The sequence below is a fragment of the Meles meles genome, chromosome 6, assembly GCF_922984935.1.
Source record: "Meles meles chromosome 6, mMelMel3.1 paternal haplotype, whole genome shotgun sequence".
In the NCBI taxonomy this organism is placed as follows: domain Eukaryota; kingdom Metazoa; phylum Chordata; class Mammalia; order Carnivora; family Mustelidae; genus Meles; species Meles meles.
The window spans coordinates 121,529,293-121,546,414 of NC_060071.1; the positions used below are offsets into that span (position 1 = coordinate 121,529,293).

General features: G+C 39.1%; 1 protein-coding gene across 2 annotated transcripts in view; it reads left to right on the forward strand.

Annotated features, from left to right (window-relative positions):
• The first annotated feature begins 490 nt into the window (after positions 1 to 490).
• The window catches only part of PPP4R3A (protein phosphatase 4 regulatory subunit 3A), a 37,835-nt gene continuing 21,203 nt past the window's right edge, over positions 491 to 17,122 (forward strand). For both annotated transcript variants that reach the window (XM_046007997.1, XM_046007998.1), the window contains exons 1-3: positions 491 to 972; positions 12,022 to 12,077; positions 15,433 to 15,531. In XM_046007997.1, the coding sequence (XP_045863953.1) occupies positions 831 to 972; positions 12,022 to 12,077; positions 15,433 to 15,531 (297 nt within the window). In that variant the 5' untranslated portion in view covers positions 491 to 830. The remainder of the gene's footprint in view (positions 973 to 12,021; positions 12,078 to 15,432; positions 15,532 to 17,122) is intronic.

Consider the following 17,122-nt stretch of genomic DNA (forward strand, 5'->3'; position numbering starts at 1 on the left):
CCGTCACCGGCGCGACCAGCGTTCCGCCTCCTCCGCTCCCGCCACCTCGGCAACTCGGCGCCCGCCTCCCGCCTCCGTCCGAGGCCTCCGCCGCAGCGAGGCTCCGGGCCTCGCTCCTGTCTCTTTAAATGGTGGGGCCAACGGGCCGCCCCTGCAGCTGCTGCCTGGGTGGCCCCGCGCGCCGCTATTGAGGGGCGAGCCAAGATGGCGGCGGCTTTGGCTGTGTGAGGAAGACGGAAGAGGCGGCGGCAGCGGCGAAGGAAAAGGGACTTCCAGGAGGCAGGAACACTCGTGCGCCTGGGGGCCCTCGCAGTCTCCCGCCCATTGGCAGCAGTTGCAGCAGGAGCAGGCGCCCCTCGGCTTGGGACATTTGAAGTAGGAGAGCAGAGCGGAGCCAGTGGCTGCGGTGGCAGGGCCAGGTATAAGGAAGGAAAACATGGCGGCGGCGGCCTGAGGAGGCGGCGGCGGCGCGGGAAGCGGGTTCGTGGAGATCATGGCGGAGGCGGGAGCAGGGCAGTGACAAGCGCCCCGAGTTGCTACCGCATCGGTTGGGAGGCTGTGAAGCGCTGCGCGCCCCTTTCGGGGCGGTCGGGCTCGCCGGGCTTGGACAATAGTGCCGAGGAGTCGGAGGCGAGGAAAGACCGGGACCCAGAGCTCGGGCCCGAGAGCGGGCCATGCGGGCGGCCCCGCGGCCCCGCGACGGCCAGCGGCGGCAGTGAGGCCCAGGAGTTATCCGCTTGCGGGCATCCTCCCGCCTTGGCTCCCGCGTGTCCCGGCCCCCTTCCTGGGCGACTCCAGCGGGGCCTTTGCCCCGGCCCCCGGGCGGCACGATGACCGACACCCGGCGGCGGGTGAAGGTTTACACGCTCAATGAGGACCGGCAGTGGGACGACCGGGGCACCGGGCATGTGTCGTCCGGCTACGTGGAGCGGCTGAAGGGCATGTCCCTGCTTGTCAGGGCCGAGAGCGATGGTAAGTGAAGCCCCTTGGGGTGGGTCCCTTGCCTTCCTCCACGGCTCCCGGGCCTCATCCCTGGTTGTTGAGGGCTAGTGGCCCGCTAAGAGAACGGAGGGGACGACGGGCTGGGGATGACTGCCGCCGTGGGGGAGGGCGGGCCACCAGCACCCCCAGTTCTCTCGGAGCTAGCTGCACGGAGAGCGCTGGAAATGTCTTTCTTCCCAGCGCCTGGTAGCAGTTGGCGGGGACGAGGGGAGCCCAGCACGTTTGAGCTGTGCTGCTTGGGCGTGTGGAGAGGTCGGGGGCCTGGGATCGGGAGCCCGGACTGTGCTGTTCTTTTGCACTAGAGTGACCTTGAGAAAGGCACTGATTAATCCGATCTGCCTTAGTTCACTCATCTGTAAAGCAGGCGTGAAACTTTCTCGCAGCGAAGAAAGTTCTTAGGTGTTTCACTCTCTGGCTGTGCCCCCGCCGCCTCTTTAAACTATTTTTCTGGTACATCTTTTTGATCCTGTCGCAGGTTGGCAACACCGGTTCATGGATCTGGCAACTGCATTCGGCAGAGAAAATGCTTCTTTGCCTTGTGAGGATAGATTTGTGTTTCCCTGTGTTGTCTTTTTCACTAATAATGAATTTTGTGTAACGTTGCTGTAAACGTCTTGCAACTGTGGAACTACTCTATGCGAGGTTTTTTGGTTATTTAAATATATAATCACAATTTGGTTCAGTTAACAGGTGGGGGGGAGAAGTCTGCCATAGTACCAGTGCTTCACCTATTTTGAAATAGCCTCAAGGTTCAAAAGACCCAGTTGTTTGAAAATACGTGTTTCAGAATTTTCCAAACTTTGTTTAGGGTTTGCCACTTCCCTCTGTGATATACCTTGGATTTTGCTTAAAATGTTCATATCATGTGAAAGTATTTGTGAATTGTTTCTTCTGAATTGGAAAACTTGTCTTGTTACATTAGTCTCTAATTTCATGCTAACTATTTCAGTTTATTACAATTGTATTTGTTCTGTATCTGAATTAATTACAACTCAAGGAATTTTTTTAAGGTTTTATTTATTTGTCAGAGAGAGAGTGAGAGAGCACAAGCAGAGGGAGAAGCAGGCTCCCTGCTGAGCAAGGAGCACAGTGGGGGGACTGGATCCCAGGACACTGGGATCCTGACTTGAGCCAAAGGACACCCAACCGGCCCAGCCACCCAGGCAGGCATCCCTCCTCTCAATGAATTTTAAGTGTATTTTTAATCCAGAACTCCGATTTCCATGAAAAACAAACAAGACTCCCCTTTCTGTAATTATAGACTCTAGGGACATCAATTATCAATTTGAATTGAAAAGTTGTAATTTAGAGTTATATTGTCCACGGGGCATCTTTATAAGGCTACTCCCAAATAACTTAATTGGATATAAATTATTTCCTATCAGAGGGATCTAAAGGATTTTTTAATACACTGAGTATATTTTTCTGAGGCCTAGTGCCTCTTAAAAATGCAAGCTTGAATGTGTCAGGTGCTTTTGTATGTTTCTATCACATGTCACCAGCTACTCTCACATATCCTCCTTTGCATGTTTGGAAAACTTTTTACGTAATGAGCGAAAAGTATGGGCTTTGTAGGTTCAGTTAACTTTCAGAAGAAAGTATGTGTAGGTTTGAGATCAGTTCTTTGAAATCTCGTAACACGAATAACTGTCAGATCATGTATTTAATTGCACTTGTTATACAGAGTCCATTGTTTACAGTATTTTTAAGCATGAAGTTTTGATGTCATATTCTAGGGAATACTACTCTAATAACCTACTAATGTAGGGATCTGGGGTTTTTTCCCCCCATTTTTATTTTTACCACTTTGGAAAGAGCCCCTAAACTCCCACCTTCCCTTGGGAAAGTTTGGGACTCTGCAATGAAATAGGTTGAATGGTAAAAGCAAAAGGCCTTAATTTTTTATCTATTAATTTTCTTTATTTTTACTTATTGATAGAGAGAGATGAAATAAATGTAACTGATGTGCCCTTGTTAATTTAAGATATAAGGAAAACTAAATCCAAAGAGTGGGCTTAGAAGGTTGCAGCATACTTAGACGAAGTACTGTCATAAATGATCTCTAGTTTTGATGATAAATGTTTTTTTTCTAACAGGACACTCCAAATAGGAATGATAATCAAAATTTATCTAGTGTCTACTGTGCTAGAGACTCTTTACTTGTATCTGCTGATATAGGTACTGTTATTAGCCATATTTTGCTGATGGGGAAACAGGTTCAGACAGTTAGCCTATGGGTGAGATTGTTATTAATTGGTATCGTTAACTATTTACAGTATGTTTTAAACTCCCTTACTGCTGTCCACTTGAGTTTGCTGCTTTATACTTAAAGACTCAAAGTTTATCTCAAAGAACATGAAAAGAATTTTTAGCCTAAAGATATTTAAAATTACAGTGTATCTAAAAGCCACATGGAGTTTTTGTATGGACTGCTAGTTTGGGTCGTTCATTATTTTATGCTTCTCCCATTCTCCATTATAGGATAATTGAGAATTTTCTTTTTATTGTGGTGAGCAAAGTGGAAAGTATTTCTGATTTTCCATAAAATGAGTCATTTATCTTGTTAGGGGTGCTTATACACTAAATCGAAAATCAGGAACGCAGTTTCTGAGTGGAAGTACTTGCTTGTGGCCTCCCCATTAACAGGGCACATTTTTCTGAGTAAGTGTGCCTTTCTCCTCTGAACTGGATGGTTTGGCATATCTGTAAGCCCACCTTGCCTTGGAGGAAAGAGATGTTCTTGCAAGCAACTGAGCCCATTCTCTAGGTTGCATCCTTATTTAGTAGGTTCCTACTGGCAAAATGTATTGTAGGAACATAGCCCTTTCTTTAATGAAGATAGATTACCTCATTTCTCAGGATTTTGTCATAGCGAGCTACCTGCAAAGTTCCATCTTGCAAAAAAAAAAAAAAATTACTTGGTATTGTTTTTTTCTTTCAGTTTATAATGTGCCTGTTAAGTTGCATGAAGGGTAATAATGTCATCCCTTACTCGCTTTGTCACTTTATGTTCAAATCATTCTACTATTGCATTATGGTTTTTACCACTTCTACCTTCCAATTTTAGAATTGATAAAGACTTCAGGATTTCTCCACACACTGAAGGATGTCTTTTTAACATAAAATCATTATCCATGCTCTTTATTCTGATTTACTTGCCAGGCATCAAGAATAGTGTTCTTGTATTTGGTTTTTACCTTAAGTTTTATAAAGTAATTTTTATATTTCAGATAGTTTCATGTATTATCTGAGTTGCCTATTTCCAAGTTTAAAAGGTTAAATTTTCAGTGTTGAGGCATGAAGAAAATGAGGCATGGGGAAATATTTTTGTTCAAGTTAACACTGCTAGCTAATGGTAAAAACTAGAATCCTCTACCTCTGCCTCTTGTAGAACTTGGTTGTAGGTAGTGCCTCACCCCAACTATAATTAGAAAAGGAGGTCAGAACACTAGGTGGAAAGCCTGGTTTGTTTTGCTTTGTTTGGGCTGTTGTGGTGAAAGAAATGAGCAGAGATAAGTATCAGCAATTTTTTTTCTCTTACAAATTAGTAAGCCGTATAGAATCTTGCATACAGTAAGCATTCCAGATTTAGCTACTGAGAAGAGCTCAGTGTCAGTACTGGGAGAAATACTTGACTTCAAAAAGTTCATTTAAACCCTTTTTTTTTTTTCCCTCTCATGTAGACCTGCTTTGTAGAAAATGATTAGGCCTAGGGTAGGCAAACCCTTACTTACCATTTTCTGTGTGTGGTAACTTCTGACAGTTCAAAGTCCATTAGCCCTTCTGGGTATAGGTGATAGGGCCTGAGTGTAGTGAAGGCCTGACACAGGCACGGGACCTTTTAATGTAGGGCTACCCTCCCTCCCCCTATGCTGAGCCTTCATTTCAGTTTTTAAATGCTGTGTGTAATCGTGAACCACAAAATTAGGAGAGTGTGAACACGGAATACGTTTAAAGCCTACCCTGGTGTACTGTCCAGGTGATATTTTGGACTTCGATTAATTTATTTTTGATTATTTTTTCTTCCCATTAATGAAGCACAGTACTTAGGCTGCTGCCCTTATTTTGAGCATTAATAAGGACAATATACCAGCAATGCCTAGATATTGTGACAGAGCTGGACCTAGTCCTTTTGAAATCCTTACGTGTTTATCCAAATCTAAACTAAGATCAGGACCTACGGTTCTTTAACTACTTGAATCTGATTGGTTGGTAGGTTGATAGTGGACATAGAACCATAAAAGTTATAGAAACTCAATGTCTCATTTCTCCAGTGAAAGGGAGTGATATCTTCTTTTTTTTTTCTTTTTTTTTTTTTAGGGAGTGATATCTTCTAAACAAGTGAAATTTCTTGCTAAAAAACACTGTATCAGAAAGATTAAAAATGTTAAGTTTTCTTGGAATGTTTCCTAAATATTATATACGAAAATTTTTTCTTAAGCAGTGTAATAAAACTGTTAACCTTTCGTTCTAATGTGTTTCTGGATTATTGTTATCATTACTTATTTCTCTACTGTTCAACAGCACAGTGATGCTTGTGAAATGCTATTTTGTCCATGCTCTAAGAGAAACAAGTATTGAGTGCTGGTTATGTAGTAGATGCCGGGATAGGCACTTTATGAATTTTTAGTTAATGTAGCAACCCTCTGAGGTGTTATTTTTTTCTAACCTTGTCTTCATGTATTGATAATTTGATTGGGTAGTTCTTTGGGTTTTTTTTTCCTGCACTCAGCCAGAAATCTAGGTTTTTGTGTTTTTTTTTAAATGTACAATCTTTCCGTTTTAAAATATTTGCACAAATTCAGCATATGAGTATGTGTGTTAAGACTACAACTCATATATGCTGTCAGCCGGTTGGATCCAGGCTGCAGGCACTAGTTGCAGTTCTCGGATTTAAACACTTTTGGAATGATACTTCACTCAGGACTACCAGCTCCTTATCACCCCACTCCCCAGAGGTGTTTGTTTTGATAGAGGTGTGTTGGGGATTCGCAACAGAATACAAGAAAGGCTCTCCTATTTCATTTTACAGGAAGAACAAACATGTTGTGAAGCAGGGAGGGAACATTTTTAATGACCAAAAATCGTGTATACTCATAGCTGTACTAAATGTTTTATTGTCCATCTTTCTTGCTTATCCATGTTTGACAGCTTCTACTTGTAGTTGTCTTGGTGATGTTTTGAGTGCATTTTCCCTCCTACACCGTTGTTCCCCCACCTTCTGAGTATACAGACCTCCTTTTTGTCTATTTGGGGCATCTATCTATGTGAGGATACACAGATCTGTCGTCTAAGAGTAGCACAGTATTTCACTGTATATATTTAATTCACACGGTACACTGTTGGTAGCATTATTTCTGAAACCTTCCTCAGGATACCTTTATACTCTTAGAATTGGGGATTCTCAAAAGCTTTTATTTATGTGGGTTGTATCTACTGATATTTGCCACATTGGACTTTAATTCTTTAAAAAGCTTTTATGTCAGCATTTAGTGAGAAGAGTGTTACTGTTTTACACTTTTACAAATCTCTTCAATGTCTGGTTTAATTTTTTTAAAAAAGCATTCTTAACCCGCTGCATTCAGTTGTTTGTAATAACACAGTATAGACACTGAGAAAAAACAGGGGTGGAAAAGGCAAATAACCTTTTAGTAGTAATACTTTGAAAATAGTTTTGATTTTCCAGACTCCCTGAGGTCCCACACGTTGAGAACAGCTGGCATAGAGATTGTTTCTAGATTTTTACCATTACACTGCTAGTGACTTATTTGTTCATATACTTGGCACTGTGAGATGTAGGCTAATTTCCCAGAACTGTTGGACCAAAGGGGACTATTTTTTTTTTTTAATAAAGATCAACTTTGCTTTTAATTGGCTTAATCAGGATTCTTTGTGTTGAACAAGGTATACCCATTCCTTAACCTGGATTAAACAATAAAAGACTTATTTGACTCCTGTAACTGGGAAACCCGAAGACAGCCTGGCTTCAGGCAGAGCCTTAGCCTAGTGTCACCAAAACCAGTTTCTTTTCCTTCATTTGCTCTGATACTGCAGATTCACCTTTGTTGTGGTGGTCTGTATTGTTACCTGTTGCTACTGTGAAACCTGCAAGCAAGTTGTCTGTTTAAAAATTCAGTGGAGCCATAGGCATAGGAAACTGCCTGTAGACATTCTATAACATCCATTCATTTTGCTGGGCCTCACCACAAGTGTAGGTAGGCACTGGGATACAGGGGGCAGACCTTCCTTTGGCCTGACAGAGCGAACTCCCAAAGGGGACTATTTTAAAAGCTGATAGAGAAAGATAAAATGGCCTCAAAAAGTTGTTCTGATTGTAGTTTTGGTAATAGTAAACAAGAATTAAGGACCCTCTTTATTTTTTGAAGAACTATGTATATAAATATGAGCTTGTAGGTCTATCAGAGCTTCTGTGAAACAGACTTACAAGCGCTTACTATGCGGGAGTCCTCTAGGTTCCTGGAAGATGGTTGATTCTGCTAGTGGTCTGAGTGAACAGATTCTCCAGCGACAAAGTGAATTACATGTAGTTATGCATTCCCCTTAGTTTGGTCACTGTCTTACTGTTTCTTTGTTTCTCTATATTTCCTTTCCAAGTGTTTAGGTTGAAAGTGGGAAGCCCTTTCTCAAGTCTTGATACTGGAATTTGCTGTGTAGGCTTGTCTTTCTCTGGTCTGTGTGATGGCGTGTCTTTGTCAGATGGTGAGGAGGAGGTGTTAGAGGGTGTGAGTGAGTTCTTGGGGGATAAGGGCATCTGTTTTATTGGAGAGGATGGGTATGCTTTTCACATAAGTTTGGGTGGGGGCTGTTGTGCATATGTGCTTCAGTTATTAAACTAAACCTACCCTGTATCAAAAGTGTGTGTTCCCCTTAATGAGAACCTCCTGTGATGTTGCTTAAGGTCTGCTGCTAAGGATCATCTTCATTTCTCCCCTTTTGTCTCTGTTAACCATGATAAATGCCTCTCACCTACAGTTGAACTCTACATCCCCAGCCCTACCCATATATTACTAGGATGGAATTGCTGTTCCCCGTACTGTAGCTGTAGCAACTGATAAAGTGAACTTGTTGGGAGAAAGGATTGTGTTAGTGCATATTAACACTCAGCTGGATCTTTTTCCATTGATTGGTAAAGCACTGATAATTTGATCCAGTAGAAACTAAGAGATGAGGAAAGGGAACCTAATAGATGGCATAGAAATAAAACTAGAAATATGCGTCTATTATTATTCTAGCACCCAAACTAAAAGACAGTTTTGCATGCTCCAGCTTACCAATTTCCTAGGGAGCATGGTATTTGGGGACCAGAGCTGGACTTCCTAAGGTGGTGCCTTTGGTCTGTCATGTGTTTCAGGAGAGATACTTCCTCTTAACATCTTGAATGACCCAGTAAAGAAAAACTCACCAACACCAGAAGCTTCCAGTTATCTACTTATTTCTTGTTTTAGCTAGGGTTTTGGGAGGGCACGCTTCCCAAGCTTTCAGTTTCGGATTTTTCCTTTCTAATTACTCTGACCCTGTAACTTTATGGAGAGTTTTGGAGCAACTGCAAAAGGGATTGGTACTTGAAAAATAATAGTTAATACCCCTGCTGGTTTTTGTTTTGTTTTAGTAGCAGCCAAGTTAAGTATGTGTTTTTCTTTCCTTTTTTTCTTTTAAGTATTCTCCACACCTAGCCTAGAGCCCAGTGTGGGGTTTGAACTCTTGACCTTGAGACCAAGACATGAGATGAGATCAAGGGTTCATGCTTAATCAACCAGTCACCCAAACAGAGCCACCCAGGTGCTCTGTCCTTTTCTCTTTTAATTGAAATATAGTTGACACACAGTGTTTGAGATATGTTTCTTGAAAGTACAATTTGAAGTGATAAGTTCACCCCTGTGCCTTATGTTGTTTACCCCTACTCATTAAAAAAAAAAAAAAATAGTTTTGAAGTGTAACAGATCAAGAAATTACACAAATGTTAAGTATTCAACTTGGTGAATTTTCACAAAATAACCAGCACTCTGGAAGCCTGCTTTCATGTCCCTTCACAGTCATTATCTCCCCCTGCCTGCTAGCACCATAGATTAATTTTTGCAGCCCTTTGAACTTTATGTAAATAGAATTACATGTTATATATTTTTCTCTGAGGTTTCTTGCATTCGTGTTACATTCACGTATTTGGTTCATTCATTAGTATTTATAATATGGTATTCCACTGTATGAATATTTACACCTTTTTAAAATTAATGTTTTTCACATGCTGTATATAATTCACCCATTCAAAGTCTGTAATTCATCGTTTTGTAGTATATTCACAGGGTCATGCAGCTATCACCACAATTTTTTAAATTTTTTAAGTAATCTCTACACCCAGCATGGGGCTCAGACTTAACAACTCTGAGATGAAGAGTTGTATGTTCTGTTGGCTGAGCTAGCCAGGCACCCCACCACAGTCTAATTTTAGAATACTTTGTTCTCTCTGAAAGAAATCATGTACCCATAAGCAAGTCACTACCCATTCACTCTCCCTTTCCTCCCCAAACACCCACTAATCAATACATCGTCTCTGATTTGCACACTGTACATTTTATATAAAAACAGTCATATAATACATAGTCTTTTGTGACTGGCTTCTTTCACTTGTAATGTTTTCAATTCATCCAGCATGTACTTCTTTGTGTGTAACTGAATAGTATTCATTAGGTTTTGGACATTTGGATTGTTTGCACTTTTTTGCTATTAGAAATGCTGCTAATAACATGTACACGTATTTGTGTGAGCGTATGTTTTCATTTCTCTTGGGTATACACCTAGGAATGGAATTGCTGGTAACTAGCGGTTGAGTAACTGCCAAACTGTTTTCCAGAGTGGATGCCTTTTTATATACCCACAAGCAAAATGTCTGAGGTTTCTAATTTCTCCGGGTCGTTGGCAACACTTATTATTGGCAGCACTGTCTTTGATTATAAGCATCTTAGCAGGTGTTAAATGGTATCTTATTTGTGGTTTTGATTCGTATTTCCCTGACAACTAATGATGTTGAGCATCTTTTCCTATGTTTGTCGTCCATTTGTGTGTCTTCTTTGAAGAAATATCTGTTCAGATCTATTGCCCATTTTTAAATTTGGTTGCCTTTTTAAGTGTTAGAGTTCTGTATACAAATTCCTTACCAGATACGTGATTTTCAGATAACTTTCTCCCATTCTGTGGGTTGTCTTTTCACACTCTCAATGGTATTATTTGTAGCATAGATTTTGATTTTGAACATATCCATTTATCATTTATCAGTGATGTACAGTATTTTCTTTTGGGTAGGTTTGCTTTTGTGAGGTTTCACTTTTAAAGAGGCTTACTTAGTTTGGTTCTAGGACACTAGGCCTTTTACATCTTCTGAATGTTACAAAGTAATCCAGTTGTTTCATTCTACTGTTTTTGTAATTTTCTAAAGATGGATTGTTTTTCAGGATATGATATATTTCAAAGTGGTTTTTTGGGGATGTATTTTCTCCTAGAAACCACATATTGAATGTATGCCACAAAAATAAGTTTGATCTTAATGTAACTAACATATTCTGATTTCACTGGGAAATGATTGCAATTTCTGTTCTTGTATATAGAAAAAACTGGAAGGATATTCATGAAGAAAGTTGAGACAATTCTTTTGAGAGACTCTAGACATTGAGTTCATTTGCTTGTTGCTTTTTCTTGTTATGACTGCATTACTGGACAACTCTTGATAATTACCAAAAGAAAAAAAATCGATTAATAGTGCATAAGGAAAATTGAAGCACTGGAAATTTGTTTTTAATTAATAAGGCAAAGGTTGGGAGAAGAGGAGGAAGACTAAAACAAATTTCCTCTAGAATATGAGGATACTTGTCTGAGTAAGCCAGCAATAGTTTAAAAAAAAAAGTTTAGAAGTAGTTTTAAAAAGTTTAAAAATCGTTAAAAAAAAAAAAAGCCTAAAAGAAACGGGGTGTTGGGGGGGGGGTACAGGTAGGAAAAATATGGAGACTGTTTGGTTACCTTGAGTATAGAAAGAATAAAAGACACATTTGTAATTATTTTACCTGTGCTTCAGGAGGATTTGAATTAACTGGGAAGGTGTTCCCAAATTAAGTCCTCACATCTTGGTAAATGGCTGAAATTGTATTGCATTCGGTATCACTTAGCACTGTTCTGAGCACAGAGGAGTAGAATGGTCAGTAAATCGCCAGCTGAGACAGTATCTTTAGATTAGTAAATGAATTTTAACTTACAAGCAAACTAATTTGGGGATGTAAAGAAGCACCCTTTTCTGAGCTGCCTCACTGCTTTTGGAATTGGAAAGTAATGGTGACATGTAATAGGAAAAGAAATGAAAGATTTGGATGAAGGACAGCTGCAGAGAAAATCGCTGCTTCTTAAGCATTTTGGGCCAGTTCTTGTCTTTAAATAGTACTTTGGGGATAAACTGGAACTAGAGTAAGGGGAGAGGCGTAAAAGCTGGTCTTAAAATTTGCACCTTGTTACTAAGCAGTAGTTATTTTCTGAATATCACAAGTCTTACGGCCAGGGAAAAGACAAAAATATGCAAAATAAAATTAGCTAACTATAGGGAAAAAATTGATTATTTGAAGATGAAGTGTGATAATTCTGGAACAGACATAAGAGACTTTTTGAAGATCGTATCCAAGTCGTAATGTATGTCAGGGATTTAAACTCAGGTCACCTGGCTTCCTGCGGTGCCCTTTCACTGCCCTATGCTGCCTGTAAGTTGTTGGATCTCTATTACCATCCAGTCCTTTACTCTTCAGATGATCGTGTCCTTGTTAAAAGTAAACTGCACAAAGCAAGCATTTCTTGGGTTACAAGTTTTATTATATTTAAATGTGTTTTTAAACGTACTGTTTCGTTAACTGAAGTTACATGTGTATCGAGTGGTCAGGAAAGGAGTAAGTGTGTGTGTATATGGTGGAATGCAATTATGCTGCTTTGCAGTGACATAATGGAATGTTTTGTTTTTCTGTTTCCCAGGTTCTCTACTTTTAGAATCCAAAATAAATCCTAACACTGCATATCAGAAACAACAGGTAAAATTTTGAAGATGTTGTTTTACCTTGTATGTTATCCTCTCAGTTGGGTGACTAAATGAAAATTTGCCACCGATTCCTTAGCAGTGAAAAATTTTAAAACAGGTTACAACATACTTTCCCAGCCGATTCTAAAATGTGATTTTACCCAATCTCTGTGGTTTATAAAGCAATCATTTTATTTTAAATTTTTAAAAAATTGCTTCAAATTAAGCTAAGTTTTTGCTCCAGATACTCTTACAACCAAGACTTAATTCTCAAAAGTTAAAACTAGAACAATAGTTTTCTTGTTTCTTCTTAAAGAATAAAAAGTGACCACTGATGTAATAATAATCAGCTATTAACACAACAAAATGGTAGAAACTACTTCCTTTGCTATTGTAGATGCTAGTGCAGAAGGGACGTTTCTGTCCCTATACAGCAATCCAGTGTAGGTAAAAATCTGATTTGTTTCATAGCCTGAATAGGACCTTATAATAATATGATGATAGACTAATGATACAGTTTATTAAGGCATCTTTCAGTTTTAGTACACTCTTCCTTGTACCCTACGGATGAACAAGCAATATCTGAAAGTAAATCTTTCTCTACTTAGTAGGGCAAATAGCACTGTCATCAAAAGGTATTCAGAACATACACACACACACAGATATACTGAGTGCTGTATCAAGCCAGTGAAGGCAGTATCAGTCCCCTCAGTGCCATGAAGGTACAGAAATAAATTTAGAATAAAGAATATTACTAGCATATTCATATGTATATATTACTGTTACTCTATAAATAAATTATAAAATGCTTTGCTTCATCATTGACCATTAAAATACTACTATAAGGAAGTTAGTGTTGCATTTATTTTGTACATTAGATGATCCCTAAAGATTGTGACTGGCTTCAGGTCACACAGATAGTAAATAGGAAAGCTGTTACTAACTCCGCTAAGTCTGCTTAATGATGATTTGCTTGTCCAAAAAACATTTGGTACAATATGAAATATTCTCTTGATAGTATAATGGTCTACTAATGTTTTGCATGTAGTGTTCTTAAGAAAACTGTTTGGTTTGATTGGAATGGCTGGAGACTATTTTGTCTTTGATATTCTATACTTAAATACATAAATTCGTGTTTTGAGGCTTCACTCAGTTGAAGAGTAAAAGCCCATCCAAAGAAAAAGAAAAGATCAAGTCTGTTTTGAGGATGAATGAAGATATCCCTGTGTCTTAATCTGTAGGTTGTTGGGTGGTAAATAGGATGCTTTGGTGAAAATTAGACTCGTTAGGGAAAACAGAAGAGCAGTTCCTAAAATTTTCAAAATTCTAAATTTGTCAAATGGGCATTTAAGAGTCTATATCTAATTGTACCCTGTTTTAAGCCTACAGATGATTCTGAATTTACATTATACCAGCGTTAATTGCTTATAGTTGTTTTAAATCTAACTTACTACCAATGTGATACTGGTTTTAGTTTCAGTGGGTTTTTATCACCAGTTTTCACAACTGTATGTATTATACCCATTTTAAAGATGAAGAAACAGACTCAGGGAGGCTACACAGCTGGCTCATTTCTGGCGTGTTGATCTTAACAATGTTTTATGGTTTGTTTGTTTTTTTTTAACATTTTATTTGTTAGAGTTTAACTGACTGAGCCACCTAAGCATTCCTTGATCTTACAGTGTTAATGTAAGTTATTTTGAGTTTAAACAGCTGCTTAGTCACTGTAGAACCGATGCCTACTATCCTTGATCTCTAGAAGTTCATGAAGATAGTAAACAGGGTCTTTGATCTTGTGTTTAAAATTCTGAATAAAAATTGTGAATTTAAATGCTGTACAGCCCAGTCAAATGATCATTTATTTACTTTCAGCTGATATCCCTTTTAGTTCAGTGAGAGACTATTTGTTCTCATTGTTGACAGTTACTTAATTGAAAAGAATTAATACGCAGTTTAGCAAACAAAATCAGGGGATCCATTTGTGTACAGTAAGAGGTATCTTATTGGAAACTGCCTCCATGAGACATATTTTTTAAAGTACCTTAAAGCTGGTCTAGTCCTGTTTCCTTCTTAATGTGTAGGAACTTTTATTATCCCTATAGATGCTCACCTAGAGTTTGCCTGGCTCCTTTCAGTTACTTACTAGATTGAATTATTTTTCCTTTATATTGTACTCATAATTCCTCTAACTCTGACTTTTCCTAGTTCTTCTCTTTGGGCCAGCCTGAAAAACTGCTATATGATCATTGTTATGTTGGGCTTCTTTTTATTTATTTTTTAATGTTTTATTTATTTGAGAGCATGTGTGCACATGAGCTGGAGGGGCAGAAGGAGAGGAAAAGGAATCTCAGGCATGTTCTGCATGGAGTGCAGAGCCTGACGAAGGGCTTATTGTCACGACCCTAAGCTGATGACCTAAGCTGAAACCAAAAGTCAGACACCTTACCGACTCCACCACCCAGGCGAGCCCCAGACTTCTTTTTTTAAAATGTAACTCTCCCTAGTACCACTCAGTATTTCACATAGAAGATGATTCACAAACCCCTCTCAACGAGTGGTTTCTTTTTTGAAATGGTTGATGGCTCTGAAACAGTATATATGTTTATTTTACTGTCAGTAAGTTTAAAAAGATACCTTAGATCCTGTAAATACTTTTGTGAAAACAATGCATATTGTAGTATACAGACTCTACTACAGGAAATACAAAATGGTGTCAGTACTGTAAGTGTAGTGTCTTGCAGAGGTTACATGTTAATAAAAACTGTTGAACTGTTCATTACACTTACTGTCATTAAATAAAAGTCTCTCTGAACAGGAGTAAAGGGACTGTGGGTGGCAGGAGCATCTTGGTTCTTCAACCATAGCACTTTGGTGAAAGTTTAAAAAAAAGATTTACTCAGGTAAATCTCAGATATTACAGATTTAGCAAATAATTTCATGGGCCTCATGTGTCTCAGGTAAACAACATTCAATGTGGATAATAGATGAGAGAATGGGTTTTAGGTATTAATCCCACATTCCTGACATGCCCTGGTTATTGAATGCTCAGACTTCCTCTCTGGGCAGTTTGACTAGAACATAACATGTAATCTAATATGCGAGCAAAGAGTTGATACATTGTTTAGTTTGTATCTTTCAGTACATTGAGATTGGTCACTTTGTAGTGCTTCTCCTTAAGGAAAACATTGTTTTCATTTTATAGGGTGAACAGAACTGGGTGTGAACAAAGCTAGGTGTATTGTCAATCACTGTATCAATGTTGCTTAATACTGTTCTCAATTTTTTGTTGCTTTTTTCATTTGCCTTGTACTTTGAAGAAGTTTGTGATAGTTAATGGATGTTAATCAGACCTTTTTTTCCCTCTCAAGGACACTTTGATTGTGTGGTCTGAAGCAGAAAATTATGACTTGGCTCTTAGCTTTCAAGAAAAAGCTGGATGTGATGAAATTTGGGAGAAAATATGTCAGGTAATTTTAAAAACTAGAAAATCAGTATGCTATCTAAGTATTTTGGGTTTTTTGCTTTGCTTTTTAGCTAATGCCCAAGATTTTAAATAAATAGCATTTCATATTGATCTCTTAAATTCATTATTGTCTGTGAAAAGTTGATTTATAGGAAAGTACAATTTACTGACACCAGACTGTCTAAGCCACAACCTTTGCTGAACTTCTGTATCCAGCTGCCTTTGAGAGCTCTGTCATAAGTGGTCACTGGTATCTCAGATTTAGTAATCCAGAACCAAACTTAATCTCCCCTACATCTGTTCATTCTCCCATCTTTCTCATCTCAGTCAATGTCATCCAGTTGCTGAAACCAGAAACTTGGAGGTTTTATTTATCCTTCCTTCATCACTTAATCCATTCAGTTCTTTAGTTTTATAAATCTTAATGTTTTCACTGCTAACACAGTTTACTAAGCCACCATCATTTTTTGCCTGGTTTATTGCTTTCATCTTGACTGGTCTTCCCAAATCCATACCACAGATAGAAGATCTTTTTTAAAATGCCAACTTTTAAATATCACTTTATTCAGTAACTTCTTGTGACTCGATTATCTCTTCAGCTCATCTTGCATGTTCTCAGTTGATTCTGGAATTTCCTAGTGTTTCTAGTATCTTGGACTAGTGACAGTCTTGTTGGGTATGCATTTATTATGCACTCTGCATTTATTATATGCTAAAGCCATTGGCTCTTGTTACAGACTAATTTAAATCAATGTCTCCTAAGGACAGTTTCTCTATCTCCACATTTATTCTAATTAGAGAATAATCTTCAGATTTTTTTTCTAAGATTTGAGAGAGTGAGTGTACACATGGCGGGGGGAAGGGGTGGGGGAGAGAATCTCAGGCAGACTCTCCACTGAGCATGGAGCCTGACATGGGCCAAACCCACAGCTGAACCCCACAGCAAATCTGAGGAGTCGGACCTCCAACCGACTGAGCCACCCAGGTGCCCCCTTCAGCAGATTCTTTAATTCACTAGTTCTCAAGTGTGGTCCTCAGACCAGCAGCGTGACCTGGGAATGTAAATTCTGGGACCCCCATCCTAGATCTACTGAATCAGAAATTCTGTGAGTAGGTCCCAGTAATTGTATTTGAATTATATTTGAACAAGCCCTCTAGGTCAGACTTCTTTGTAGAAGGCAAGATAGTAAAATAATTTTAGGCCTTATGGGCCACACAGCTGAATAGCTGTTCAACTCTGCTATTGTATTACGAAAGTAGCCATACATAACACATAAATAAACAGCCATGGTTCTCTTCCAGTAAAATTTATTTATGAAAATTTGTGGTGGGCCATGTTTGGCTCTAGTTTGTCAATTCCTGCTTTAGCTGATTCTCATGCACCCTGAAGCTTGAGAGCCACTGCCTTAATAAAGCTATGTGTTCTTGAGGCACATTGTTTCCTTACCTCGTAGAATTTATTTCTGCTAGATCATCTACTCAGCTGTATTTTTCATATAGTAACCGGCCTGTCAACTTCCCTTTCCTTCTGCTGTGAAGGACTAGGTTTGTATCTGAATGCCTCTTCATACTTGTTTTTTGCTTGCTTTCCCATA